We start from the raw sequence: 23,311 nt of genomic DNA, 5'->3' as shown, positions 1-23,311 counted from the left end.
ATAGCGGGGATACATCTAGTGCTTTAACTAGTTACTAGACGACTCTAATCTTCATTATGGTCGCTGTCAAGGTCAGAGATATGATCATCCTCATTCTCTGGCTCCACTTTGTCCTTGTCCCAGCCATCATCTTCTACTAACATTTCTAGACCATCTTCTTCCCCGTCAAGGAGTGGGTGCAGTTGGTTGTTCAGAAAATGCACCTCATGCTGATGATCCATTACTACATGCTGGGCCTATGCAAGCTGCTGGCATAAGTCCCTCTCAGCACGGTCCTGCATGGCGCTCACGGCACGGGTCCTATCTCGTTCTGTTTTTGCTGCAGCGGCATGATTGTTTGCTAGGTTTCACTGGCGCATAGCTATGAATGCCTCGGCACGGCGGCCTCCAGCTGCTCCCACAGTCCTGCTAGCATTGCTTGATCATCTATTTTTGCTTCTTGGGTGGCAGCTCTCTGTTGATCCACTTACTCCATTTGGGTGCGGAGATTTCCCAAAGCAACATAGGCTTGACCGGTTTTCCATCGAGCCTCACTTGCTGCCTTTTTGTGCTTGCGCACACGCTTCTTGAGCTTACGTTGTGTGGCTTCGGCCCTTATGAGCTTATCCATGCAAGTGGTATAGGATTCCTACCAGAAATCCCTAGTGTCCTAACGAGTGTAGAACATCTTGATCACTGTAAACATGGCGCTCATAGCAGGACTAGAACTATCTGCCCACTCATCCTGATCTCGGATCAATGCATTGTGGTTGCATTGTGCCCATATTGCCATGGACGGATCCACCCAAGGAAAAACACCAGCGGCACTGTCGGTAAGTTCATCCCTATGCTGCTGACAAATCTGACTCAGTACCTCGAAGGCTACTACTTGGACAGCCTCCTAAGGAGTTCTTCCTTTAGATTCTGCCTTCTATTCCTGCTAGAAGGGTGCTTGTGTGCGAGCTGGTATGGTTAGCCGCACTTCATACCATGGTTGTCCCTCTAGGTATTCTTCATTCTAGTGATAGAGGGGCGGTTCATAATACCCCGCATAGTGCAAGACCCTCCAAAGCAGGGCAGGAGTTCCAAACATCATTAGGAAACTCTTACTTCCCGCCGGTGCTGCCATCTATAGCATCAACATATGCAATTCTTGTGAGACAAAGTCATAATAGATAAAAGTTACATAACCGAGTAAGAGATCTATAAGGGGAGGAACAATGCAAGTATTTGAATAATGATTTATCATGATGCATGCATGTTCCGTACGTCCTTACAAACTTAGGAAAAATTATTTCTAATGACATACATGGTAGCATACATATGTTCTCTCATATATAGCATAGCTAATCGGGCTACACGTTTCGTTGTTAGTGTACCTGCACAAGAGTTTCATTTCATCCCAACCCCATAATTAAATATGCAAAATGTAAATCTAGGCTCTAGGTTGTAATCTAAATACTTCCATATATGTATACCCATACATATACTTCCGTATCAAAGCTACTTGATAATAGTTTATTACCCACAATTAAATATGCACCATACATACATGCAAGCATGCATACATACATAGTTGTACCAAAGCTAGCTCTCCCCGACCGCACGCTCACATCTTGCGATCATGCCACTCATCAACTTACCTCCTTACCTTGGCGTAGAGGTATTTGATCCATACATTACCACTTAAGTGAATGGCATCCATACAATAGCACGCCGTATGGACGACGAAAGTAAAAACCCCCATGTTAGTACTTAAATAGCCACCTAAGAGTCCTTAACTGGGCATAAAGAAAGTGATCACTGACACACTTTAGATTTCAACTCTAGGTTTTAAATTCCTATTTATATAGCTATTAGTTGCTAGAAACTGATTCTAGAAAAAAAATCTTTGTTTTAAATACACATGTGGCAATAATGTTGAACCTTGCTCCGATACCAGCTGTCGCAAAACTGACCAATTTATAAGAGCACAAGTACAATGGTAGCCCACAAGCGGTCGCACTGTCATACTTGAGCCCATATAAACTCGGTAGTCCGTCGAGTACCATGATGGGTCTCGATAAACGATCCACATACAACCAAGATCGTACACGATTCAACATACATGTCACATATTATATAAAGTTCATAGATACGGTTCATTCATCAGAGTACGAAATAGAGTTATTACAAACCAAGTTTGATAGATAGTAGCGAAAGCAAATTAAAGTTCAAAAGTAGCATTTCCAACATAGTTCAAATATAGTGCCAACTCATGATCACCATCCACTAAAGCATATAGAACAATTATTAAAGATGCCTGCCCAAGGCACACTCCTCATCCACGGTGGGATAGAAGCAATTCTTGTAATATCCATGGTAGATGGTACCATCTGCAACAATGGGAATAAAACCCTGAGTACGAGAAGGTACTCAGCTAGACTTATCCACCATAAACTAGAAATAAATTGACTCCAAGGATTATGCAAGACTTTATAAGTGGAGGTACCTTGACAACATTTTGCATAAAAGCGATTAACTCAATTATACAATTATACTTTGGTCATCAAGATAATTATAGCTATTCATCTCTAGATTAGCAACTATCATGTGCCAAACATGTGGTATATCATTTTAAGAGCATACAATAGTAACCATAGTCAGTATACTAATTCTATGTTTATCCAAACCATCACATTCCATAATACAATTACTACGATGTTGGGGCTAGCCAAGTTTCTCACTATCCGGGAGAGATGGTGATTCAAATTAATTTCAACTAGCTAGGAATTTATTCCTAACATAAACTCAGGCAGACCAGATCAATGGTCACCTTAGGTCACCTTTGGTACAACTTAAGTACACATTTCATGGGTTCACCCAGCGCCGCACAATAAGGGACAACCGGCTGCTAGGACCATCAGGACTACCCTGCCATTGGGCTCATGTCTAGCTCCCCACACATCCTTATTACCATCCAGAGTGCGCACTTTGACAGAGCAGGACCTGGCTTGAGTTGAGCTACTCGGCTTCATGGTCGGAATGAGTTATCCGACCAGCTAAGTTATAGGCATGCATTCAATCTTGTCAGAAGTGCCAACAATGGTACGATCCTTAATTGGCATAGACGGAATCATATGAGTCAATCCACACATAGACTTCACTCGGCCTCTATTTACATTACCCCATGGTTCTTTTACATGATAGCAAATATAGCCAGCCGTGCTTCGGTATCCACCTATATCTCGCAGGTGATAGGAAATCACCTGGCTTCTACCAGTCTAAGCATGGCTAAGTATATATTCGATCCTGGACCTACATAGGATTAAAGGTGTATATATATCTAGACAAGGTAGTTTCATGCATCAAGTGTTTCCAATCAACACTTATAATCTAATGCATCAATCATGAAGGACTCAAGTAGTATTTTATAAAACACTAGGAGACTTATAATGCTCCAGGGCTTGCCTTTGAGAAAAGAGGTGGGGCGGTGATCAGGGCACTCAGGGAGCTCTTCTAGAGTCTGCTCCTCTTCTTTGGGAGCTACGGCTTGAGGAATCTCCTGCTGATCCCCTTCCTCTTCTTCGTTGAATTCCAGCAACGTTATCTCCTTGGTCGATCCTATATGCATGATCATGGAATAAGATATCGTGAATGCATGTATGATGACACGTATAATATGATAAAAAGTAATGAATGCATCCTCGTAAGTATTTTCCATAGCATGGTATTAAGGTAATAACAAGTTCATCATATTCTACTGAGTAGGTGCAAATCTTTTCTCTATTACTTAAGCAAACACTTCTATAATTCATTTACCGAACTACAAAACAATAGCTACTTGTTTTAATCATAACCGGAGTTATATACATCAAAATCGTATGATTGTGGACATTATGGAAATCTTATGAAATTATCTGCTACTTTATTTTAATACTCTTATGGTGATTCAATAGTTATCTAGGTCAAACAATTCAGTCAAACAAATTTGTCCAGAAAGTAAACAATTAGAGCAGCAAATTTCTAACAGCCAAAAGTCTTAAACCCTAAGGCCTATGACCATGAAAATTTAACACAAGGTAGATTAGTAAGTTATCTACAACTTTGCTATTAACAAGTTTTACAGCAAATATCATTATCAACATGAAATCATCCACTTAACTGAAACTATATATGCGACCATTTATTTGAATTATAAAGCCATAATTAATTAGTTGCATACAACCAAATGCTTCTAAGCCTTACTACTAACTTCAATAGTTCATATGTATCTTAAGCACCATAGACAACATCATGGTCAATCACAATTTGTTTATTTGAATGCTTTTCTTAATTTAATTAGATAATTAGGGGAAATAACAAACATATACCAAATGTGTACAATAAATTCTCATAAAATTACATTGACTTCCAAGTGCTCCCATTAGACTACTGTAAAAATTTCATACCATTTGGACATGTATAACATCTCCTACAAAAATGACAACCTAGCAAGGCCTATTTTAGTGAAAATAGTTAACCCTATAGAAAAGTGTCAAACAACAGATTATATATTTTTTCTAGCTTCATATTGGTGCCATACTACTGTACAAAAATTTGCATAGCAATATGTTACATATTTTTATCCCTATAATTTTCCTCAGAAAATGCCATTCGTTAATAGATAAATAGAAAGATCATATTTCAATCAAGTTTACTGCAAGATTAATATTTTTCTAGCTAGAGCATGCCAACACAAGACTAACAAAATTGGAATCAAAATTTTATCACATTTCTAGCTCAAGATATATAATTTACAACATTATAAACATTCAAAAAGCATTTATCTAAATACATTTTAGCCATCAATAAAAATACTAGAAACTATACATCTCATATTTTTTATAAAATACTAGACTTCCTAAGGAACACAACAAAATTTGGTTCACCAAACATGGACCTCTACAACTCAACTTATGATTTTTCAAAGTTAGTATAGAAATCTGTAAAAGAATTAACAAAAACACTACATAGCAGTCACTGACAGAGGGGACCCACGGGTCAGGGGACCCCACCCATCAGAGAGCAGAAGCAGAGTCCGATGGTCGGCTGGCGATATCTCATCGACGACGAGGTCTCTGGTGAAACCAAACACACCAACGTGATCTACACATCAAACCGCATTGATTGACCTAGGTGGCGGAGGCACGGACACACAGGAGCCACCTTGTCGCCGGCCATGGCGGCACGACGACGTGGTGCTGTGGTATGCCATCCGTTACAGGCCACGGAGAGGCCAGGCGAGGAGCACACAAGCTCCACGGTGACGACGTGGATCTAACGAGGCGACCTAGACTAGGCGGGATGCTCCGACGAGGCTCGTCCACGTGTGCGGTGGCGCGGTGGCACTGTGCATCATGTTCTGCGCCGGCGAGACATCCAAACGCGGTAACGTCATGCCACGACCTAGTTTACACCCTGACCAAGCTCTAACGCTAAGAATCAAAAGCAATGCACATGCGAGCTAAGCAGCGACGAGCTCTCCATGGAGGCGGCCATGGGAGCCAAGCTCTCTGGCGAGGACAGGAATGGTGATATCGCCCTCACTGTAGCTCGTCCGGCGCTGCAACCATGTCGAGGATGTAGAGGAGAATGCGGTGCAGCTGTGGGTGAGATGGAGGCGGTAATGGCACGGTGGAGCGGGTGCTAGGTGACGGCGGAGTGGTGCGGGTGCTCGGCGGCGCTCGGTGGTTCCATGGCGAGCGTCGGAGAAGGCAGTGGAAAGGAAGAAAGTGGGCGCGTGAGTGCGAGAGAGGGCGCGCGGCTTTGCAGATAACGGGCACCACCAGGCCCCGGTGAGGGCCCAGCGTCGACCAGCGACAGCCTATCTCTGCCCGCGATCGGCCACGACGGCGCGACGTGGCTCAGCCATCAGCGCCCGATCAAGTGTCTGACAGCGCAATTTCGATCGTTTCTAACTCCTAAATGAAGGCGAGTCAGTGATCAAGTCCTTAACAAGAGTTGGAGATCTACATACCAGCTACAAAGTTGCATAAGACATCATCTACTAATTTGCAACTGTTATTGAGTTAGATCATCACAGAGTCAGCTACATCAACACTATTAGTTCATACGACTTAGATAAATTTCCTAAGTGCTAAAAATAGTGAAAGGTTGATTCTTATGAGCTAAATTCAAGCATGTTAGGAGCTGAACTAGCCTATGACCCAAAAATAAAAGTTGTTGCTCTCATCAAATACTACAACTTTGCTTTAGTGGATACATCCATGCAAAGTCTCTATGACCTAGTTCAACCTAGGTCAAACATACCACTTTCAAATGATGACTTACACTACAATTATGACTTAGTGACTAAACTAGCCCTTGTTATGAATACCAAAGTTATTCATAATGACATTCTAAACATGGTTAAGGTATTCCTAAGGTCACACAAGCATTTCATACATTGGTTACACATAATGCTTCCCAGGTCAACAAGCATATCATCACTTAGGAGCTCAATTAGACAAAGTGATCTACATAAACATTGTTTCATTAGTCATCCTAAGTGTAGCTAGGGTGTTTTAGTGACCAACATCAACCATTTACACCTATTCACACATGATCACATGCATACATATAAGGAAATATAAAATAACAAAGCATGTTTCATATGTTTTAGTTGTATGTTTCATATGTAAAAGCTTATATATGAATGCTTGATGCTTATGCTCATGCAATGCAAGTCAAATTATGCAAGCCTAACACCTAGGGTGTTACAAAAAGATTCCTTGTATTTAATCTGTCTAGTAACAAGAGTCGGAAAAAGAATTTATGGCGCCCTTTGCAGCCACTTTTCCAAAGCCAAACAAATTGCCAAGGGGCTGGACTGGTGCCCACAATGGAATTATAAGCGCGTTTGCTCGTAAAAGCTAGCTCCCAAAAGATACGACCAACTATCATCACACTGTCCAAGAGCTAAAGCAGTGTGGATGCTTAGAGACAGGGGAGTGGAAGGCGTATTTGGGGGAGGCACGACTCTGATAGGTCGGGCCCACCGAGTCCATCCATTCAACATTTCTGACAAGCGGGCCCAAGCGCCACCATGTCAAACCACGCCACGCTGGATGTCCAAGTATGCAAGCAAAATAGCCTACCAAACCCACCCCAGGTGGTTCTTTGACCAGTTTTGACAACTTTAATGTGCTGAATACATGGTCTCATACTTAGGGGTTAAGTGGTCATAGGCCAAACCTCAAAGTGGCTTCCCCGAGTGCCAGTTGCACTCGGGGAAGCCTTCCCTGAGTGCAACACTCGGGGAAGACCCTCCGGCTAATCCTTATCCGGCAAAGGCGTCTTTCCCGAGTGCCGAAAATCGTGCACTCGGGGAAGGCTTTGTCGAGTGCCGTGCTGGCACTCGGGAAAGATTTGACGCCGCTGGCCGACGGCCGACGCCGTTTTCTTTTTTTTTTAATTTTCTTCCCCGAGTGCAACACTCGGGGAAGATTTACACTCGGCAAAATAAAAATGCGAAAAAAACCCAAAAATAATAGCAAGAAGATTTACACTCGGCAAAATAAAAATGCGAAAAAAACCCAATAATAATAGCAAAAAAACCCAAAAAAATTCGGGGGAGGCCGCCACTGGCCAGTGCGCGCCCGCCTCCATTGAAGTCGCTGTATTTTTTGCGCAAAATTCGCGGCTAATGCGGCCGGCGGGATTCGAACTCACGACCTCTCCCTCACGTGTCTGCTGCTCTACCACTGCACTACACTGTCACTTGTGTCTAGATTCCGTTATCTATCCTCATATATTATACTAAACCGAGAGTAAATTGCTTGTTTGAGGCCCTAAACGAATTCAAATCAAAAAGTGGTAAACTACAAAGTTTCATAACTTTTCGAGATGTACAATTTTCATTTAGCAAGTTTTTCCATCCGAGGTCGTTTGAAAAATTTAAATTTCAAATTTGAGAGATTCAAACGTAGTTTTGCATGATAAGATGATTTCAAATCAAAAAGTTATCAACTACATAGTTTCATAACTTTTGGTGATCTACAGTTTTCATTTAGGAAGTTTTTCCATCTAAGGTCTTTTGAAAAATTCAAATTTTAAAATTTTCAAATTCAAACGTCGTTTTTGCATGACAAAATGATTTCAAATCAAAATGTTGCCAACTACAAGGATCGTTCAAGGAGTTAATATTAATACCACCAGATCCAAGGTTTAGGTAGGCCCCGACAAGTTTCGTTATTTTCAGATTTTGTTCGGATTTTATATGATTTAAATACACTTTTCCCGCAAGTACCTCATCATGTTACGTCAACAAGATGCTCGACATTTCATGTGAGTTCCTAGATACGGGCTCAACATACACCAAATATCATGAATATAATTTTTTGAATCACCAAATTCCATTATTTCATGCACCTGTAGTTCAAATTTAAAATATGCAAAAAAAATTCAACGAAACGAAAAAAATTAACGAAATATACCAAAAAAAGTCAAAATTGTCCCAAATTTGAACAAGGAGTTTTAAATAATGTGAGAAGGCCTCACAAAAAATGGGGCAAAAAAATTGGGCAAAAAAAACAAAAAAAAATCTTCCCCGAGTGCCTTCCCTGGCACTCGGCAAAGAGGCCCTTTGCCGAGTGCCATGACAGGGCACTCGGGGAAGCCAGCCTCTTTGCCGAGTGCCAGGGTGCGACACTCGGCAAAGCAATTTTTTTTAGTTTTAACGGCGTGGGCAGGATGGGCCGTCAAGTAATATTTTTCTTTGTCGAGTGCCGCTCTTCCCCGAGTGTTGCACTCGGGGAAGAGGGCCTTTGCCGAGTGCCGCTCTTTACCGAGTGCTAGGCACTCGACAAAGCCTCTCTTTCTCGAATGCTATTCTTCCCCGAGTGCAACACTCGGGGAAGATTGGCTTTGCCAAGTGCCTGATTTTTGTCACTCGGAGAAGCCTGCGACACTCGGAGAATTTTGCCTCTCCCGTAGTGGGTTAAGTAAACTTTTTTTTTTCTTTTATATAAATCGATGTAAGAGTTAACTCAAACGGTTAATATAAATCGATGTCCGAGTTGAATGAAACGCTGAGGGCTTGTTTGGAATGCGGGATTTTTTTCTCCATTCCTGTATTTTTGCTGTGAAATTGAACTGATTCCTGTGTGATTGCTGTGAAATTCCTACGTTCCAAAGAGGGGTGTCCGTTTTTAAAGACTGGCTAGGCTAGGCTGCACCGCCGCTCGGTTTGGTGAGCCGTGAGCGCCATAAACGCCAAGATCCCTCATGCAGCCCGGCACGGTGCTCTATCGCCCGTGCTCGGCCATCCAATCCAAGACTGTTCGTTTGCGTCACGTTCCGCCGTTTGTTGCTACCTCCTTTTCCTTCCGGTTCCAGGGCACCACACGAAAGACGAGAAACCCATATGCGCCGTATGCATGCATGTAACCCTACCCGGCCACGCTACGGTCCGACCAGGCCAGCGGATACTCGTACTCCTATGGCTCTCTCTCTCTCTGCCGCATGTGGCCACATGCCAACATGCATGCACGCGGGGCGTGGGAGCGTCCAGCAAAGCCTCAAGGCAAAGCAACGCAACGCAACGCGACGACGTGAGCCGCCGCGTGGTTCGTCCGACCCGCGGCACCTAGCTATGTATCGGACTATGGTGGTAGGGCCGTCGCCGTGGCCCGTGGGTGTCTCCCCACCTGTCTCATCTTTGCTTACTCCTGTCATGTTGCGCGCCTGCGCCGGGTGGGGATGGGGCTAGGACGATACTACACGACCATCGTTTGCGAGCCTGGCTTGCGCAGGGCGTTTTCGCTCGTCTCGCGACGCAAAGAGGGGGTCCGTCTGCTGTTGTTCAGGTGTGCACGGTTTCTCCGGCCTCCGAACAGGCACGTACGCTGCGGGCGGGCCAAGCCACCATGGTGGATAAGGCAGCACCACATCATGCCGTACGTGCTCGTGGTCTTGGATGGGTCAGCACTCAGCAGGGAAGTACGTACTCCGATCTTCTTCTACCACAAAAAAACAGGGACGCACGACGGTCGAGCCAAATTACCGGGCTGGATGGTTGGTGGTCGTAGGACTCATGAATACATACCGAAAAAACCAAACATCAGTGCAAATAACGAAGTTAGTTAATGCAGGGCCATCAATCGACCAAATAAAAATCGTACTTACTATAAAAAAAAAATCCCAACCTGGCCAAAGCTCACTCGAGCGTCTGAACCAAATTCCATCGTAAACGCGTTAGCTAGCTGGAGGGTTTATTACTGTTACCGTGTGAAAACGAAAATCAGGGGGCAAAAATGGTCAAACCTTGTGCACTGCCGCATATATATATATCTAAGCTTTGCTGCTCAGGAGCTAAACACCCGCGCTTAACCTAGATAACAGAATCAAAGACGAAACCTGTCCCTGAAACGACGCAGTATCGTTACATCTATCTACAAGCCTGTGCCTGTCCCATCGTTCGATCAACCATGGAGCTTAGTACATTGGTAGTAGCGAAGAAGACGAAGAACCGTGCCCGCCACCTCGCCGTTCTTCTCCTGCTCGTCGCGTGCGCCTGCGCCGGCGGCATTGCGCCGGCGGGCGGCGCCGGCGGGAGCTGGGACCTCCTGCAGCGCAGCATCGGGGTGTCGGCGATGCACATGCAGCTGCTGCACAACGACCGCGTCATCATCTTCGACCGCACCGACTTCGGCCGCTCCAACCTGTCCCTCCCCGACGGCCGTTGCCGCGTGAACCCGCGGGAGCGCGTGCTCCCTCGAGGGGACTGCACCGCGCACTCCGCCGAGTACGACGTCGCCGCCAACGCGTTCCGCCCGCTCTCCATCTTCACCGACACCTGGTGCTCCTCGGGCACCGTCGCGCCCGACGGCACGCTCGTCCAGACCGGCGGCTGGAACGACGGGTTCCGCAACGCGCGCACCATGCCCGCGTGCGGCGGCACCGGTGACGACAAGAGCTGCGACTGGTCCGAGAAGCAGGACGCGCTCGCCGCCAACCGGTGGTACGCCACCAACCAGATCCTCCCGGACGGCCGCGCGTTCATCCTGGGTGGCCGGAGGCAGTTCAGCTACGAGTTCTACCCGAAGGCCGGCCCTTCGGATACGTCCGTCGTCCAAATGCCATTTTTGGTGCAGACCAAGGATCCCGAGGAGAACAATCTTTATCCATTCGTACACCTCAACATAGATGGCAACCTTTTCATCTTCTCCAACAACCGCGCCGTCCTGCTGGACTACAAGAGTAACAAGATCGTGCGGACGTACCCCGTGCTGGGCGACGGCGACCCGCGGAACTACCCCAGCTCGGGCTCCTCGGTGCTGCTCCCGCTGAAACCCAACCCCACCGAGGCCGAGGTGCTGGTCTGCGGCGGCGCGCCGGCGGGCTCCTACAACTCCACCAAGGGCGGCGCCGGCACCTTCGTCCCGGCGCTGACGACGTGCGGGCGGATCAAGATCACCGACGCCGCGCCGGCGTGGGTCATCGAGACAATGCCGTTCGCCGCGGGTGATGGGCGACATGATCCTGCTGTCCCAACGGAGCCGAGGTGGCAATCATCAACGGCGCCGCGGACGGCGCCGCCTGGGTGGGAGTCCGCCAAGACCCCCGCGTACGCGCCCGTCGTCTACCGTCCCGACCACTCGCCGGGGGACCGGTTCGAGGAGCAGACCGCGACGGGCGTCGCACGGCTGTACCACTCCTCGGTGGTGCTCCTCCGCGACGGCCGCCTGCTGGTGGGCGGCAGCAACCCGCACACCTACTACAACTTCAGCAACGTGCAGTTCCCCACCGACCTCAGCCTGGAGGCCTTCTCGCCGGAGTACCTCGACGCGTCCAACGACATGCTCCGGCCGAGGATCCTCGACCCGTCCCCCACCGGTGCTCCGACGAGCGTGGCCTACGGGGCGAACGATGGCGCTCCAGTTCTCGGTCCCGGCATCGGCGCGGAGACGGCGTGGCGGCGCCGCGGGCCTCCTCGGTGACGTGTCGGTGACGATGGTGGCGCCGTCGTTCACGACGCACTCGTTCGCGATGAACCAGCGGCTGCTGTTCCTTGACGTCACCAAGAATGTGGCGGTGCGCGGCCGGGCCAGCACGTTCAATGCGTCGGTAACGATGCCGGCGACGGCGGTGCTGGCGCCACCGGGGTACTACATGGTGTTCGTGGTGAACGGGCACATCCCCAGCGAGGGGATCTGGGTCCAAATACAGGCACAGCAGTGAGAGCGTGCGGCGGGGAAGGGGTTATAGATTTCATTCATTTTGTTTCGTTCTGCCATTCGTATGCTCTTCTTAGTTCTTACCATACCACTCCAAAGGTGTACGTAAAAGACAAAGAGACCCTGGTAAAAGGGGTAAATACATGGTAGCGTTGACAGTCAAGTCACTGACTGGACACTGTGTTGCTGTCGTTGACATGAGATGAGATGAGATTGGAAAGAAAGAGAGGAGAATGTCTGTAAAGCTGGCATCAGAGAACTTCACGTGAACCGGGCACACGTGACGCATCTCAACCGCATCTGCTCTTGGCTCTAGCCTCTAGCGTACGCGCCAAGCGCCATGCGGTTGCTAGCATTCGGTTGCTTTGCTAGCATTCATTCCGATTTCTGAGCCGAGTACGTGCGCCGTTCGTGTGAGCGCCGTCCAGCCGGTGGGTGCGGGCGCGCGCGCGCAACTCGTGTGCTCACGGCTGACGAGACGTGGGACTTTGGGAGGACGGTGGTCGTCACGGAGGATGGCTGTGGCGGATCTGGGTCTCTCGGCTGGATTCACTTGGACAGCACCAAGGTATGCAGCGACGCCAACAGAAGCAACTGAGTATAACTGGCTTGCCGAGAGGAGACTGCACCCCCGGGCCCCGGCACCAGTGCAAGATACGCACGGCCCGCACAGCCGCACCAACCCAACAAGATATCACAAGCTCGATCATTTTCTGATTTTCTGACGCGGTTCCATTCCAATTTCCAATGCAAATCAAGCCAACTCGTTTTCTGATTTTCTCACGCGGTTCCATTCCAACGAAAATCAAGACAACTCCATTTTTCCCCGCCAGACTGTCGTTTCTTTTTCGTATGCATGTCGATATATTGGAAGATCTTTCCATTTGGATTTAAAAGAATCCGGCATAATGAGAGTTTAACCGTAGAAAACTAATTGTCGTCACTGGCTGTTTTCTCAAGTATTGATGCCGTGTACTGCTGTGTAGTCCTGCTGCCGATCCAACTGGCGGCCCAAGCCCAAACGTCAGGTACAAAACATTTAAATTGGCCATTCTGATCGTTGGCACTTGGCAGAAAACACTTCCCGTGCATGATCATCCTCTAGCTAATTTCATACAGTTCGTTCTCTTGGCTTGCACACACACACATGCTTTCTGTGATTGTTTAGTGCTCTGCCGCCTTGCTGAGTAGGCGTCAGGCCTAGGGTTGTTAGATCTTTTGGAGCTACCGTTCTACGCTTCTTTGCCGCTAGTAACTGTATGCGCTGGTGTTCTTTGTGTGTGTTTGCAGGAGTAGATGTACAAACCGCGGTGTTCACTAGAGTCAGAGTGGCATAAGCTTTTCCCAAACAATGACTCCTTCTGCTACTGAAGAAGGTGAATGCAATGACACTGGATGATTATTGGCTAATAAGCACCCTAATGAACAGCTTCATGAAAATGATTACGAAGGTTCTTGCATTTAGGCTTAACGAGCTAGTCTCATATTCACAAAATGCATTGATAAAAGGAAGATTTATACATCATAATTTTCTTTATGTGAACATGATTCGAAGCCTACACAACAAGAACAACAACAAAAAATGACCAACCCTATTAATAAAACTAGACATTCTAAGGCCTTTGACTCCATAAATTGGCCCTAATCTCCTAGGAGTCCTAGAAGCTTTTGGATTTTGGCAAAAATGGAGAAACTGGATGACTGCAATCCTGGGCAAACCTCATCTTCCAAAGTGATTGTAAATGGAAATGTCTGCAGAACCATCAAACATGCCGGTGGTCTAAGACAAGGAGATCCATTGTCAGCGATGTTGGCCCCGTTCGCTTTGCTTGAAAAAACAAGCTGAAACATTGTTCCGGCTGATTTGTTGTGAGAGAAAAAATACTTTTCCGGTTGAAAAGACAAGCCAAAAAGTACGGATTATAAGACAAGCGAACATAGGCCAATTCATCTCAGCAATAGACCCTATGTGAAAAATAATTGAGATGGCAGCACAATTCAACATTCTTGGGCTGGTATTGCCCAAATCGGCCCATTTGTGTTGCTTCCTTTATGCCAACTAGTATGTCCATGCCAACGCTACGGCAACATTTGGGTGTGTAAATTAGAACGATAGAAAGATATCACAAACTCGTACTCCCTCAAATTACATTCCAATGTTTTTCTTTATGGATAATTACATTACAACTCCATTAATTGCCATACAACTACATGCATAATTGGAATTTGATGCGAATCCTAACCTGAGTAGTGGAAATAACCTCCACCGCAACACCAACACATGTATCATTAGCACATTGCATACTTATTAATAAATTAATAATGCGGTAAAGCAAGTTATAAGATCTAGTAGACATGCACGTGCGACACACACAGTGTCTTTCAAAATTAATTTCTTGGAACAAAACATTACAATGTCATCTCTTGGATGTGTTATGATTTTTTTCGTTGAGGATAAACCTCGACCTGCACCTAACCTTTTGTGTCTTGTCTATTAGCAACACCCAAAACTTATCTTTAAGGTGGAACTTCAGCACACTTGGATGATCTTGACTCTGGCAGGGTCATTGATAGGTCCGAGTGAGGTCTCCAATCTTCATCTTAGTCTCTAGTGGGCCGAGTGAGGTCTCCAATCTCCATCTTAGTCTCTGGTGGGTGATTGAGCATCTCGTGTTTCAACATTATTTCAAAGATCACAGAAACAAGCTGCACTCACCCCTACTGAATTCAGTGGTTGCTTCAATCTCTCACTCTTCTGGATAAGTTCCTTCTTCTCCTCCTTTTTCAGAACTATGAACAATGAAAATGAAAAATACATTGATCAGGTCATAAAGTACAAGACAATGCCAAATAGATTTAAAAATGATCAGTTGTCTCGTTAAACTAAATATCAAGATCACCTTGAAAAAGTTGAAAAAACATTAAAAAAACAGAGCTTACCAGGGTTAGAGCATGTTGCAGTAGATAATTGTTATGTGCAGCTCATTATGGTTGAATATATAAAAAAGGAAAAGTAGTGTCGTGTTGGATTATTAATTAAATAGTAAAATGCAAACAAAATTATTTTTTTATAAAATCAACAAGCAGTTAGGTTTGAATGGCTTCCTTAGTATATGTTCGCTGAACTGACAACATGTAAATACTTTGGTGCATTTTGCATACTGACAACCGGTTTAAAATATTTGATTACAGGCACTCTACGTTACCATCTATTTGGAGGATTCAGAATGATTTCTCAACTGGAAGTGTGTGCACAGACAGGCGAGCTACCTTGCCCCTCGTCATGGAAGCACAGGTGCTGCAGAAGTGCAGTCTGGAACCAAGCATCAGGCTACCTTCTAGGATGCCTCCTCTCTGGCAACACAGGGGTTTCTACTTTTAGTGGCAGAATAGCAATGGCGACAGGCAGAGGACCGGTGTCGGGGTAGGCAGGCCAACGCAGCGGCTGTGCGGCACAGGCGGGATGAAGACCGGGGGGGGGGGGGGGGGGGGGGGGGGCTCGCATCCTGATGGTGCGTTTTTTTTATTCCGTGATGGCAGCCTTCGATCCCTGCTCGCGAGTCGTGATCGTGTGTGCCTTCCGCGCGTGCGTGGGGCGGAGGCCGCACGGGGTGAGATGCGGCGTTTGAAGCCTGCCATCAAACTTTAAACATCGGCCATCGGATTGGATTTGGGTGCTTTTTTAGTCCTTGATTTTAATAAAAATGATTTGTTTTGTGTATTTTTCTAGGTGTACAATGATTGAAGACTCTTAGTGAGGAACGTTTTTTTTAAAAAGACCTAATATAATTTTGATCAGGTCCATTACTAGTATAGATGATGTGAGCGTTTTTGCTAACCCAGCCACTACGGACTTGCATGCCATGTGTGCTGACCGTGATAGCTGCATGGTGGCCGTCGGTCTAGCGTTACAGTGCACGTGCAGGTTGCATCGGCAGTTTGGCACCTGCTGGCTGGTTGCATAGGCCGAGCAAGGCGGAGTGTCCATGTTGAACACGAGTTGGACTTGGTCAAGGCGCTGGTAGTGGTAGCCGATTAGGCCATGTGGCCTGGTGGTTCGGTCACGGGAAATCATGCGTCAGGAGCCCGACGAGCCCGACAGAAGGCAAGGCCGCGGCGGCGGCTTTGTTTTTCCTAGTCTCTAGTAAGAATGCTTGTATAAGATGTAAGATTGTAAACCTATGCAATAAAGATCAATATTCACTAATTGATGGTTTGGCCATCTTTCGGCTTCTCTGTTTGTTCTTTGATTTGCATGCCTAGCTTTTAGTTTTATAGATTGGTTTCATGTTATCAAGCGTAAAGATCAATATTTACTTATTTTTGTCTATATATTAAAACTGTGCTAGGACATCAGGTTAGTGACATGAGACGTTTCATTGATTAATCCTTTATAAAATTCGTTTAATTACGAAGTTAGTGCTTAATCAATTCTCGTCACTTACTGTGTCAAAAGCTTGTTTATTTTATATCTCGAGTTATAGATCTTCGATTGACGTGATTCCAATTGGGTTTAGGGACGGATCTAGCGGGGGGGGGGGGGGGGGGGAGCCCCCACCGCCGCTGAACCATGAAGCCCTTCCAAGAATTTTTGCCATGGTTGCTTTGAGGAGGAGAGGCAAGTGCCTAGTCAGTGTGTTTTCTAGAACCTGGAGTGAAACACACAATCAGGGGCCCTTGATATAAACATTTGAATAATAATACTCAATATATAATTATATAAAATGTTACAAATAAATATGTGAAATATATAAACAATATTTTATAAAATAACTTATACTCAATACCAATCTTATTTGATGTTGCGTATAAGATAGATATGTTTGATTTAGGACAAAACTAAAATGACTTATAATTTGCATTGCAATGGACGGAGCACATATTAAATTACCTTAAAAATTTAAGAATCGTTGATCTAGTAATAAACACTCAAGCTTTAACTTTCATTTATGCAAAGTTGATCATCCATTTAGCGCAGTAGGAAAAATCCAGCGAATTAGCGATGGCCATTGGATTCTTAAATCTGGAGAAGCCGAGAAGGAATCTGGAGCTAGAGGCCGCGCCAAACACATCCTACAGTGTTTCAGAAAGTGCCTTGCGAGCCTAACAAAAGAAGGCACATGTACACCCCGAAATAGCACAGACACGAACATCCTAAAAGCTCATGAAGGCGTCAGGGCGGCGCACCTAACCTGATGCTCTTGTTCCTCGCCAGCGACAAATTCTCTGAACTGAACAGTGATTACCAGCTAGCCACCAGTTCCCTGAAACTTCACTGTACTGTCGTCCTAACATCGTCACGATGACCGCAGAAACTTGATCGATTCCGAAGAATCTTCAGCTCTTTGTTTTCCTTCGCGCATGACAAGAACAGCAATGTCAAAGGCGGCAAAAGCAGCTGTGCGAGGGCTGAAATGGCAGCAATACGAAGCTACAGGACGGGGACTCACGTTCACGGTTCACCGATCGGCTCTGCCCTGTCCCCTGTGGCGTCGAGGCAGATCACGGGTTCCTCGTCCTGTTTCGACACAATTATGGAGGTCCTTCTCGAATCTCGACCTTAGCACTGGGTCGAATCCTGATTAGTACGCGCAAAACGTTGTTTAGGATGGGATTTTGGTGTATGCTCTCCTGTGATCGATGGTACCCGTGTGGTCCAGGCGCTTGTGATCTCGCGGCCGTCGAAACGACAATTTTGGTTACATCAGGGGCAACCTCCCTTGATCAAGTCCATTCCAACGAATCAACCAAAGCTTGGTAGAATGGTAGTCCAATTTTGAGAACTTGTCAACTTGGGACCTGATTATCTGAACAAGCTAAGTAACACTGAGCCACTTGGTGTTATTTATATTTTCAGAAAACTGAGTGTGTTTTATCGCCTGGACACTCAATCACGCACAGAGTGCTTGGTAAAAAAAAAGGAAAACTTGAAGCGACTTGAGTCTGAGAAACCAGCTGCGTTAGCGTCTAATTTTTTATCCCATTTTTAAAAACCTTTTTCTCGGTGGCAAGTGGGCAACAGCTTGACAAAGTTGGGATACTACCTAAAAGGTAGCCAATGAGTGAAGTAGCCTTGATCCATGATTGCATTAGCTACTTTGTTCAAGTGAGCCAGTTTCCGTGGGCTAAAACAACAAGCAGATTGGACAAAGAACCACGTGCATTTCTCACGACATATACTGTTGATTGAAGGGCATTTGCTGAAACATGCTTGTATACTTCGACACAACGAACTGAACTTGTTAGATGATTTGGGCAGGCTCAAATAATAATTCTAAATAAATTCCAAATGTCCACTCACACATGCATGGTATGGTACTATGGTGGGAGACTTTAGTCTACATTGCTACTCTAGGAGGAGTGAGGTCGGCTTAAATAGTTGAGTTGTCTTCAACTAGTTGAAGCTATTGGGGAGCGGAAAATGAAGAAACACACATGCTTGCCTTGACACGTCTCGCGGCGTGGGGCAATGGGCGTTGGCGCGTGACATGCGCGTGAATGGTCTGGCGATTTTATCGCTTCAATCTTGCAGGTGACGCCGCGTGATAATCTGTTACGCTGACGGTTTTTCTGCAAAAGGGTGCGGGGGCACGCGCGGGCTCCCCGTCGTGGGCCGTTTAGTTTGCTCGGTTGAAATCGTTGGCCACTGGCTTTTCCTTTTTCTAAAGCGTTCCTAAATTAGTTTCTAGGGTAAATTTATAAATTCAAGAAAAAAATGTGTACCTGACAAAAAATTGTGAAACTAATTTTGTTAGGTTCCTAAAAGCATGACCTATCTGCTAATATATTTGGTTCACTTAGTTCATAATATTTTCAAGAGTAGACTAATTAATTGGAAGCACTTAAAATGGGTAAAACATAAACTTATAGGAATTGTTGTGATAAATTGGTAGTAGTACTGGCTCTAAAATTTTTTATAGAAGATTACTAATAATATTAGGTGCTCACTGTAATTTTTGTAGCTCTATAGGAATTAGTTTGTTAAGGTAACTAAATGAGCCCTAGTACGAAATTATATATTTAATCATTCAAATGTCAAAAATAATTGGAGGTTTGTAGAACGAAAACATTTTTGGGGAACGAGCCTCACTTGACCACGTGGATACATGGATTAGTATGTTAGTCAGTAGAGCTAGCTCGTTAGTTTGTGAGACGTAATCGTATTTTAGAGTTGCGTATGCCGTTGATTATTTACGTCCCTGCGTTGCATCCATGTATTTCATGATAGAAGCGATGTTGATTGCGGAGTCATCGGGAGTAGCGGAAGCAGATGGTGACTTGATGATCATGCCACCAAGATGAAAGCTAACTTGGTTATATCTTACCTAGGCAAGCCTCGGTTCATAACTCCTATTATTCTATACTTTATTTTATGTTTGTGCATTAAGTTTAAGGAGTTGAATGAAACTCACTTGTGTGTGTATAGCAATCTACACGATCCTATCATACTAGTAATACTCTAGTATGATAGGATCGTGTAGATTGGATATATATATATATAGGCTACAGAACTACGGTAAAAGTTGAGTAATTGCCTGTCACTTGTGAGAGATAGGAAATATATTATTGTTGTTATTATACTACTATCACATGGAATATATATATGAATGATAATTGGAGACCGAACAGAATGGTACTTTGGATCTGGACTTGGTTAGGCATTCGAGCGAGGCTCGAATTGCACGTGTTCTGCCTGTGTTGGTTAAGGATCGACCGTTGCATTGGATTCTAGTCAGGTCACAGACTTATTATCCTGAGGACATACTTATTTATGGGAGCAGAGAAGGCTCGTTGCTCTCTTATCGTGGGTTCCGGCTCTTTTCGGATCGACTGATTGGAGGGGGGATAGTGGAGGTCTAAACACCACACTGAGTCTGGGACTCAGGTGTGGGGGCTTGGAGTCCAAGTTTGGACGAAGACCTGAACCTCTTGACAGGAGAGTAGTGGGTTGGTCCTGCTTGTGTCTGGGGTACAAGCAGGGCGTGTGTTTCAGGGTACCCAGCTGGACACATTTATTCATGAATTGTCGGATAATCCGATACGACTTGTCTATGATCTAGCGCCGTAATAAGAACTGGAATATGAAAGATGATAAAATTGTTCTGATTGCTTACCACCTACTTGAAAGTAGCACATGTGCTTACATAGAATGGTTAGTTAATGAACTAATGATGACTGCTAATAAAATTGAGTATAAGGATGCACCCTTAGTAATGCTTCTTGCAGATGTAATAACCCACAAGCCAGATAGCCTTGCATATTCTTGGAGTCTTTTCTTTCCTCCTGACGGGTAAGCCTTGCAGAGTACAATTGAGTACTCAGAGTTTATTCTACCCTGTTGTAGGTGACAAAAACATGTGGAGCTAACACTTATGTGTGGAAACCTCCTGGTGGGCTCAATGTGGATTTTCTTAACGTAGCGGACATAGAATTTATTTGAAACTTCCACCCAAAATGTTTTACAATAAAAATCTTATAACCTATTTTGATGTATATAATGGATCATCATGTTAATGTTTGACTTGTCATTAAATGATTTTATTTTCACTGAAACTCTGATAATATGGTTATATTCCGCTGTTGTAAACAATAAATATTATACTCTGATGTTGCATGAAAAGTAACGTAAGAAATGGCTAAAATATTATATGCTTTATTCTTCCATTTATGGTCCTGTTGGGCCTGTTCGGCTTACCCCATATTCAGTTTGTTCGGCTTCTTTTTTCAGCCGGAACAGTGTTTTTCTCTCACAACAATTCATTTGGAACATTATTTTTTAGTCAGTTTCAGCCAAGTTTCAGACCAGCGAACGGGGCCGTTGAAAAATGTGGATTTTCAGGTTCTCCCATAGAGTGTGCTTGACAGAACTGCCTAATGTAGCTCACATTTGGAGTGCTTAGTGTCTAGTGGAAGACAAACGTCTCCGTAAGTGTGTTATTTCGGGCGGTTCTGTCACACTAAACGTCTTCTTCCCTCTATGCCGATGTTTTGCGGATCTCCATCGACGGTCTGCTTTGTCTACATTTGCGCTATCTCTAGCGCCGACAACCCACTATGAGAATGTCTATACTTTTTTCTATTGTTCGTTCTAATATTTCTTATGTTACTAGCACTAGTGAGTCTGAGTTTATCTCGAATCATAGTGGTAGTGTTACTTCACACTTCTATGAACATGCTGTTGTTCTTTTTCTCAATTTCGAAATCGATTTATGTGTCGCTAAATTGCTATTATTTTTAACACAGACTTGCTAGTTGCTACGATAACATAATCATGCTAGCTGAGTTAGCTCGACAACGATGACATATTCCTTGCGAAATGCAAGTATGACAATTTCTTCGCAACAGCGACTGGAAAGTGGAAAACCGAAGGATTTTCATAAGAGTGTGACAAAGACTTGTGTTAGGCCCTTGCCGTGCAGTCTCCCGAAAACCAGTTATCTGTTCAGCAACCACAGAAACACTCGTCAATTCGTCAACACAATGCACATTTTCGCCGGTTCCCCATGCAGTTTTTTTGGCGCTTGTGACTCACCAATTCACCAGTCTAGCTAGATGTGACGTGAAAGATCCAGTACAATTTGAGCAGTACAAAGATTGCCGGGTAATCTGAGGTACCCCAGCAGAAAACCCGTGAAAAGGTTGCTGTTGGTTTTGGCCAAAGGCCAGAGTAAACGATGAGAACAGGCTAGGGAATGCGTTCTAAATTTTGACTGCTGCATGTAGCAATGGCTCTTCTTTAGCGAGAGACAGAGAGCTTAGGCTCAACTCAGTCCTCACTGAGCTTTTGTGGAAGGACATTTCATGCGCGCCGTGTAGCATTCGGTACAACCACCATCGCATTTCTGGTATAATAACTGGAGGCTGTCGTGATGGATCCAGGTTCCCGGTTGGCCCCTTTCTGGCCTCTATAAGAAGCACCCCCACCTTCTGTCCAGCCATCACAGCAGCTCAAACACAAAGCAGCAGCACACTCCTCTGCTCTGCCTCTAAGCACAGAAGCGCCCGAAGAAACAGCGCAGGAGCGATCGCTATGGCTCAGGGAAGCGGCAGTGCGACGCGGGGGCTTGCCCTCGGCGGCCTGCTCGCCGCTTGCCTCCTCCTCGGCGTCGCCGACGCGGCCACCCACAGGGTCGACTGGTCCTTGAACGCGGACAACTGGTCCAAGGGCAAGAGCTTCCGCGCCGGGGACGTCCTCGGTGAGCAGTGGCCAAGCAAGCCAATACCATTTCATCACAGGCAGCAGCTTTGGTGGTCTCCACTCCAAAGTCCAAACAAACGCTTATTATGTTTTTTTTTCTTCCTGCATGCAGAGTTCAACTACGACCCCTCTGTGCACAACGTGGTGGCCGTGGACGCCGGCGGCTACTACGGCTGCCGGTCCTCCGGCACGCCGTACAGCTCGGGGAGCGACCGCGTCACGCTTGGCCCCGGCACCAACTACTTCATCTGCAGCCTCAACGGGCACTGCGGGATGGGGATGAAGATGACCGTCAACGCTAGTTGAGCACTGAAGAAGTGCATGCCCGGCCGGCCACGCATGAATAAGTGCTGTGTCATCGGTGGTCCGATAGATCGTGCAAGAACTCAATCGTGTGGCAGCGCACGCAGCGTGTTCGATGGATATACGGTTCATGTGTTCTGTATGTATGCAACTGGTAGGTCAGGCATGATGTACGTGTGGGTAATGGGCATGTTAATAAGGCCGTTCTCTAGTCTATGGACTAAAAGTTTTAGTCCACTTTAGTCCATGAACTAAAGTGGTGTTTGGTTCCTTAAACTAAAATGGACTAAAGTGGAGAGAGATGGCAATAAATGAGATGCATGAGTGTCCCCAACACCTTTTAGTCTATTTTAGTTTAGTTTTGTGGAAGACTAAATGATTTTAGTCCACTTTTAGTCTAAGTGTTTGGCTGTTTAGTCCAACTAAATTGCAGATTTTAGTCCAAAATGCTTTAGTCCATGGAAATCAAACACCCCCCTAAAGCGTACTACAGCTTTGTTGTTTGTTCGATCGAAGCAGTGTGCCTCTTTCTGTTTGTTAAATGGCATCTTTGCATGGAATGGAACAGTGGGATACTGGTTTTGTGTTGTCATAATCTTCGCTCAATGCTGGAGCTGGAATGCGCAAAAAAAGA

At 45.4% G+C, this 23,311-nt stretch overlaps 2 protein-coding genes across 2 annotated transcripts; both read left to right on the top strand.

Annotated features, from left to right (window-relative positions):
- The first annotated feature begins 10,262 nt into the window (after positions 1-10,262).
- LOC136540232 (aldehyde oxidase GLOX-like) lies at positions 10,263-12,333 on the top strand. The gene is given in 5 exon segments (XM_066532233.1): positions 10,263-11,453; positions 11,455-11,487; positions 11,489-11,539; positions 11,541-11,864; positions 11,866-12,333. Coding segments are annotated over 5 exon segments (1,749 nt in total). The 5' UTR covers positions 10,263-10,427; the 3' UTR covers positions 12,181-12,333.
- Positions 12,334-22,112: 9,779 nt separating this feature from the next.
- Positions 22,113-23,155, top strand: LOC136540230 (chemocyanin-like). Its single transcript, XM_066532231.1, has 2 exons — positions 22,113-22,372; positions 22,487-23,155. Exons 1-2 carry the CDS (start codon positions 22,207-22,209, stop codon positions 22,678-22,680), a joined length of 360 nt encoding a protein of 119 aa, XP_066388328.1. The 5' UTR covers positions 22,113-22,206; the 3' UTR covers positions 22,681-23,155.
- Positions 23,156-23,311: the final 156 nt, after the last annotated feature.

The sequence above is a fragment of the Miscanthus floridulus genome, chromosome 2 (assembly GCF_019320115.1).
Source record: "Miscanthus floridulus cultivar M001 chromosome 2, ASM1932011v1, whole genome shotgun sequence".
NCBI lineage: Eukaryota > Viridiplantae > Streptophyta > Magnoliopsida > Poales > Poaceae > Miscanthus > Miscanthus floridulus.
Note: the sequence above shows the minus strand (reverse complement) of the source record. Positions and strands in the feature narration are given on the sequence as shown.

What these genes read in the sequence shown, in the direction of transcription:
- LOC136540230 (XM_066532231.1), top strand. Translation starts at nt 22,207, where the DNA reads ATGGCTCAGGGAAGCGGCAGTGCGACGCGGGGGCTTGCCCTCGGCGGC. An exon ending in CCGCGCCGGGGACGTCCTCG is followed by an intron (nt 22,373 to 22,486) that starts GTGAGCAGTGGC and finishes TCCTGCATGCAG; the next exon opens with AGTTCAACTACGACCCCTCT.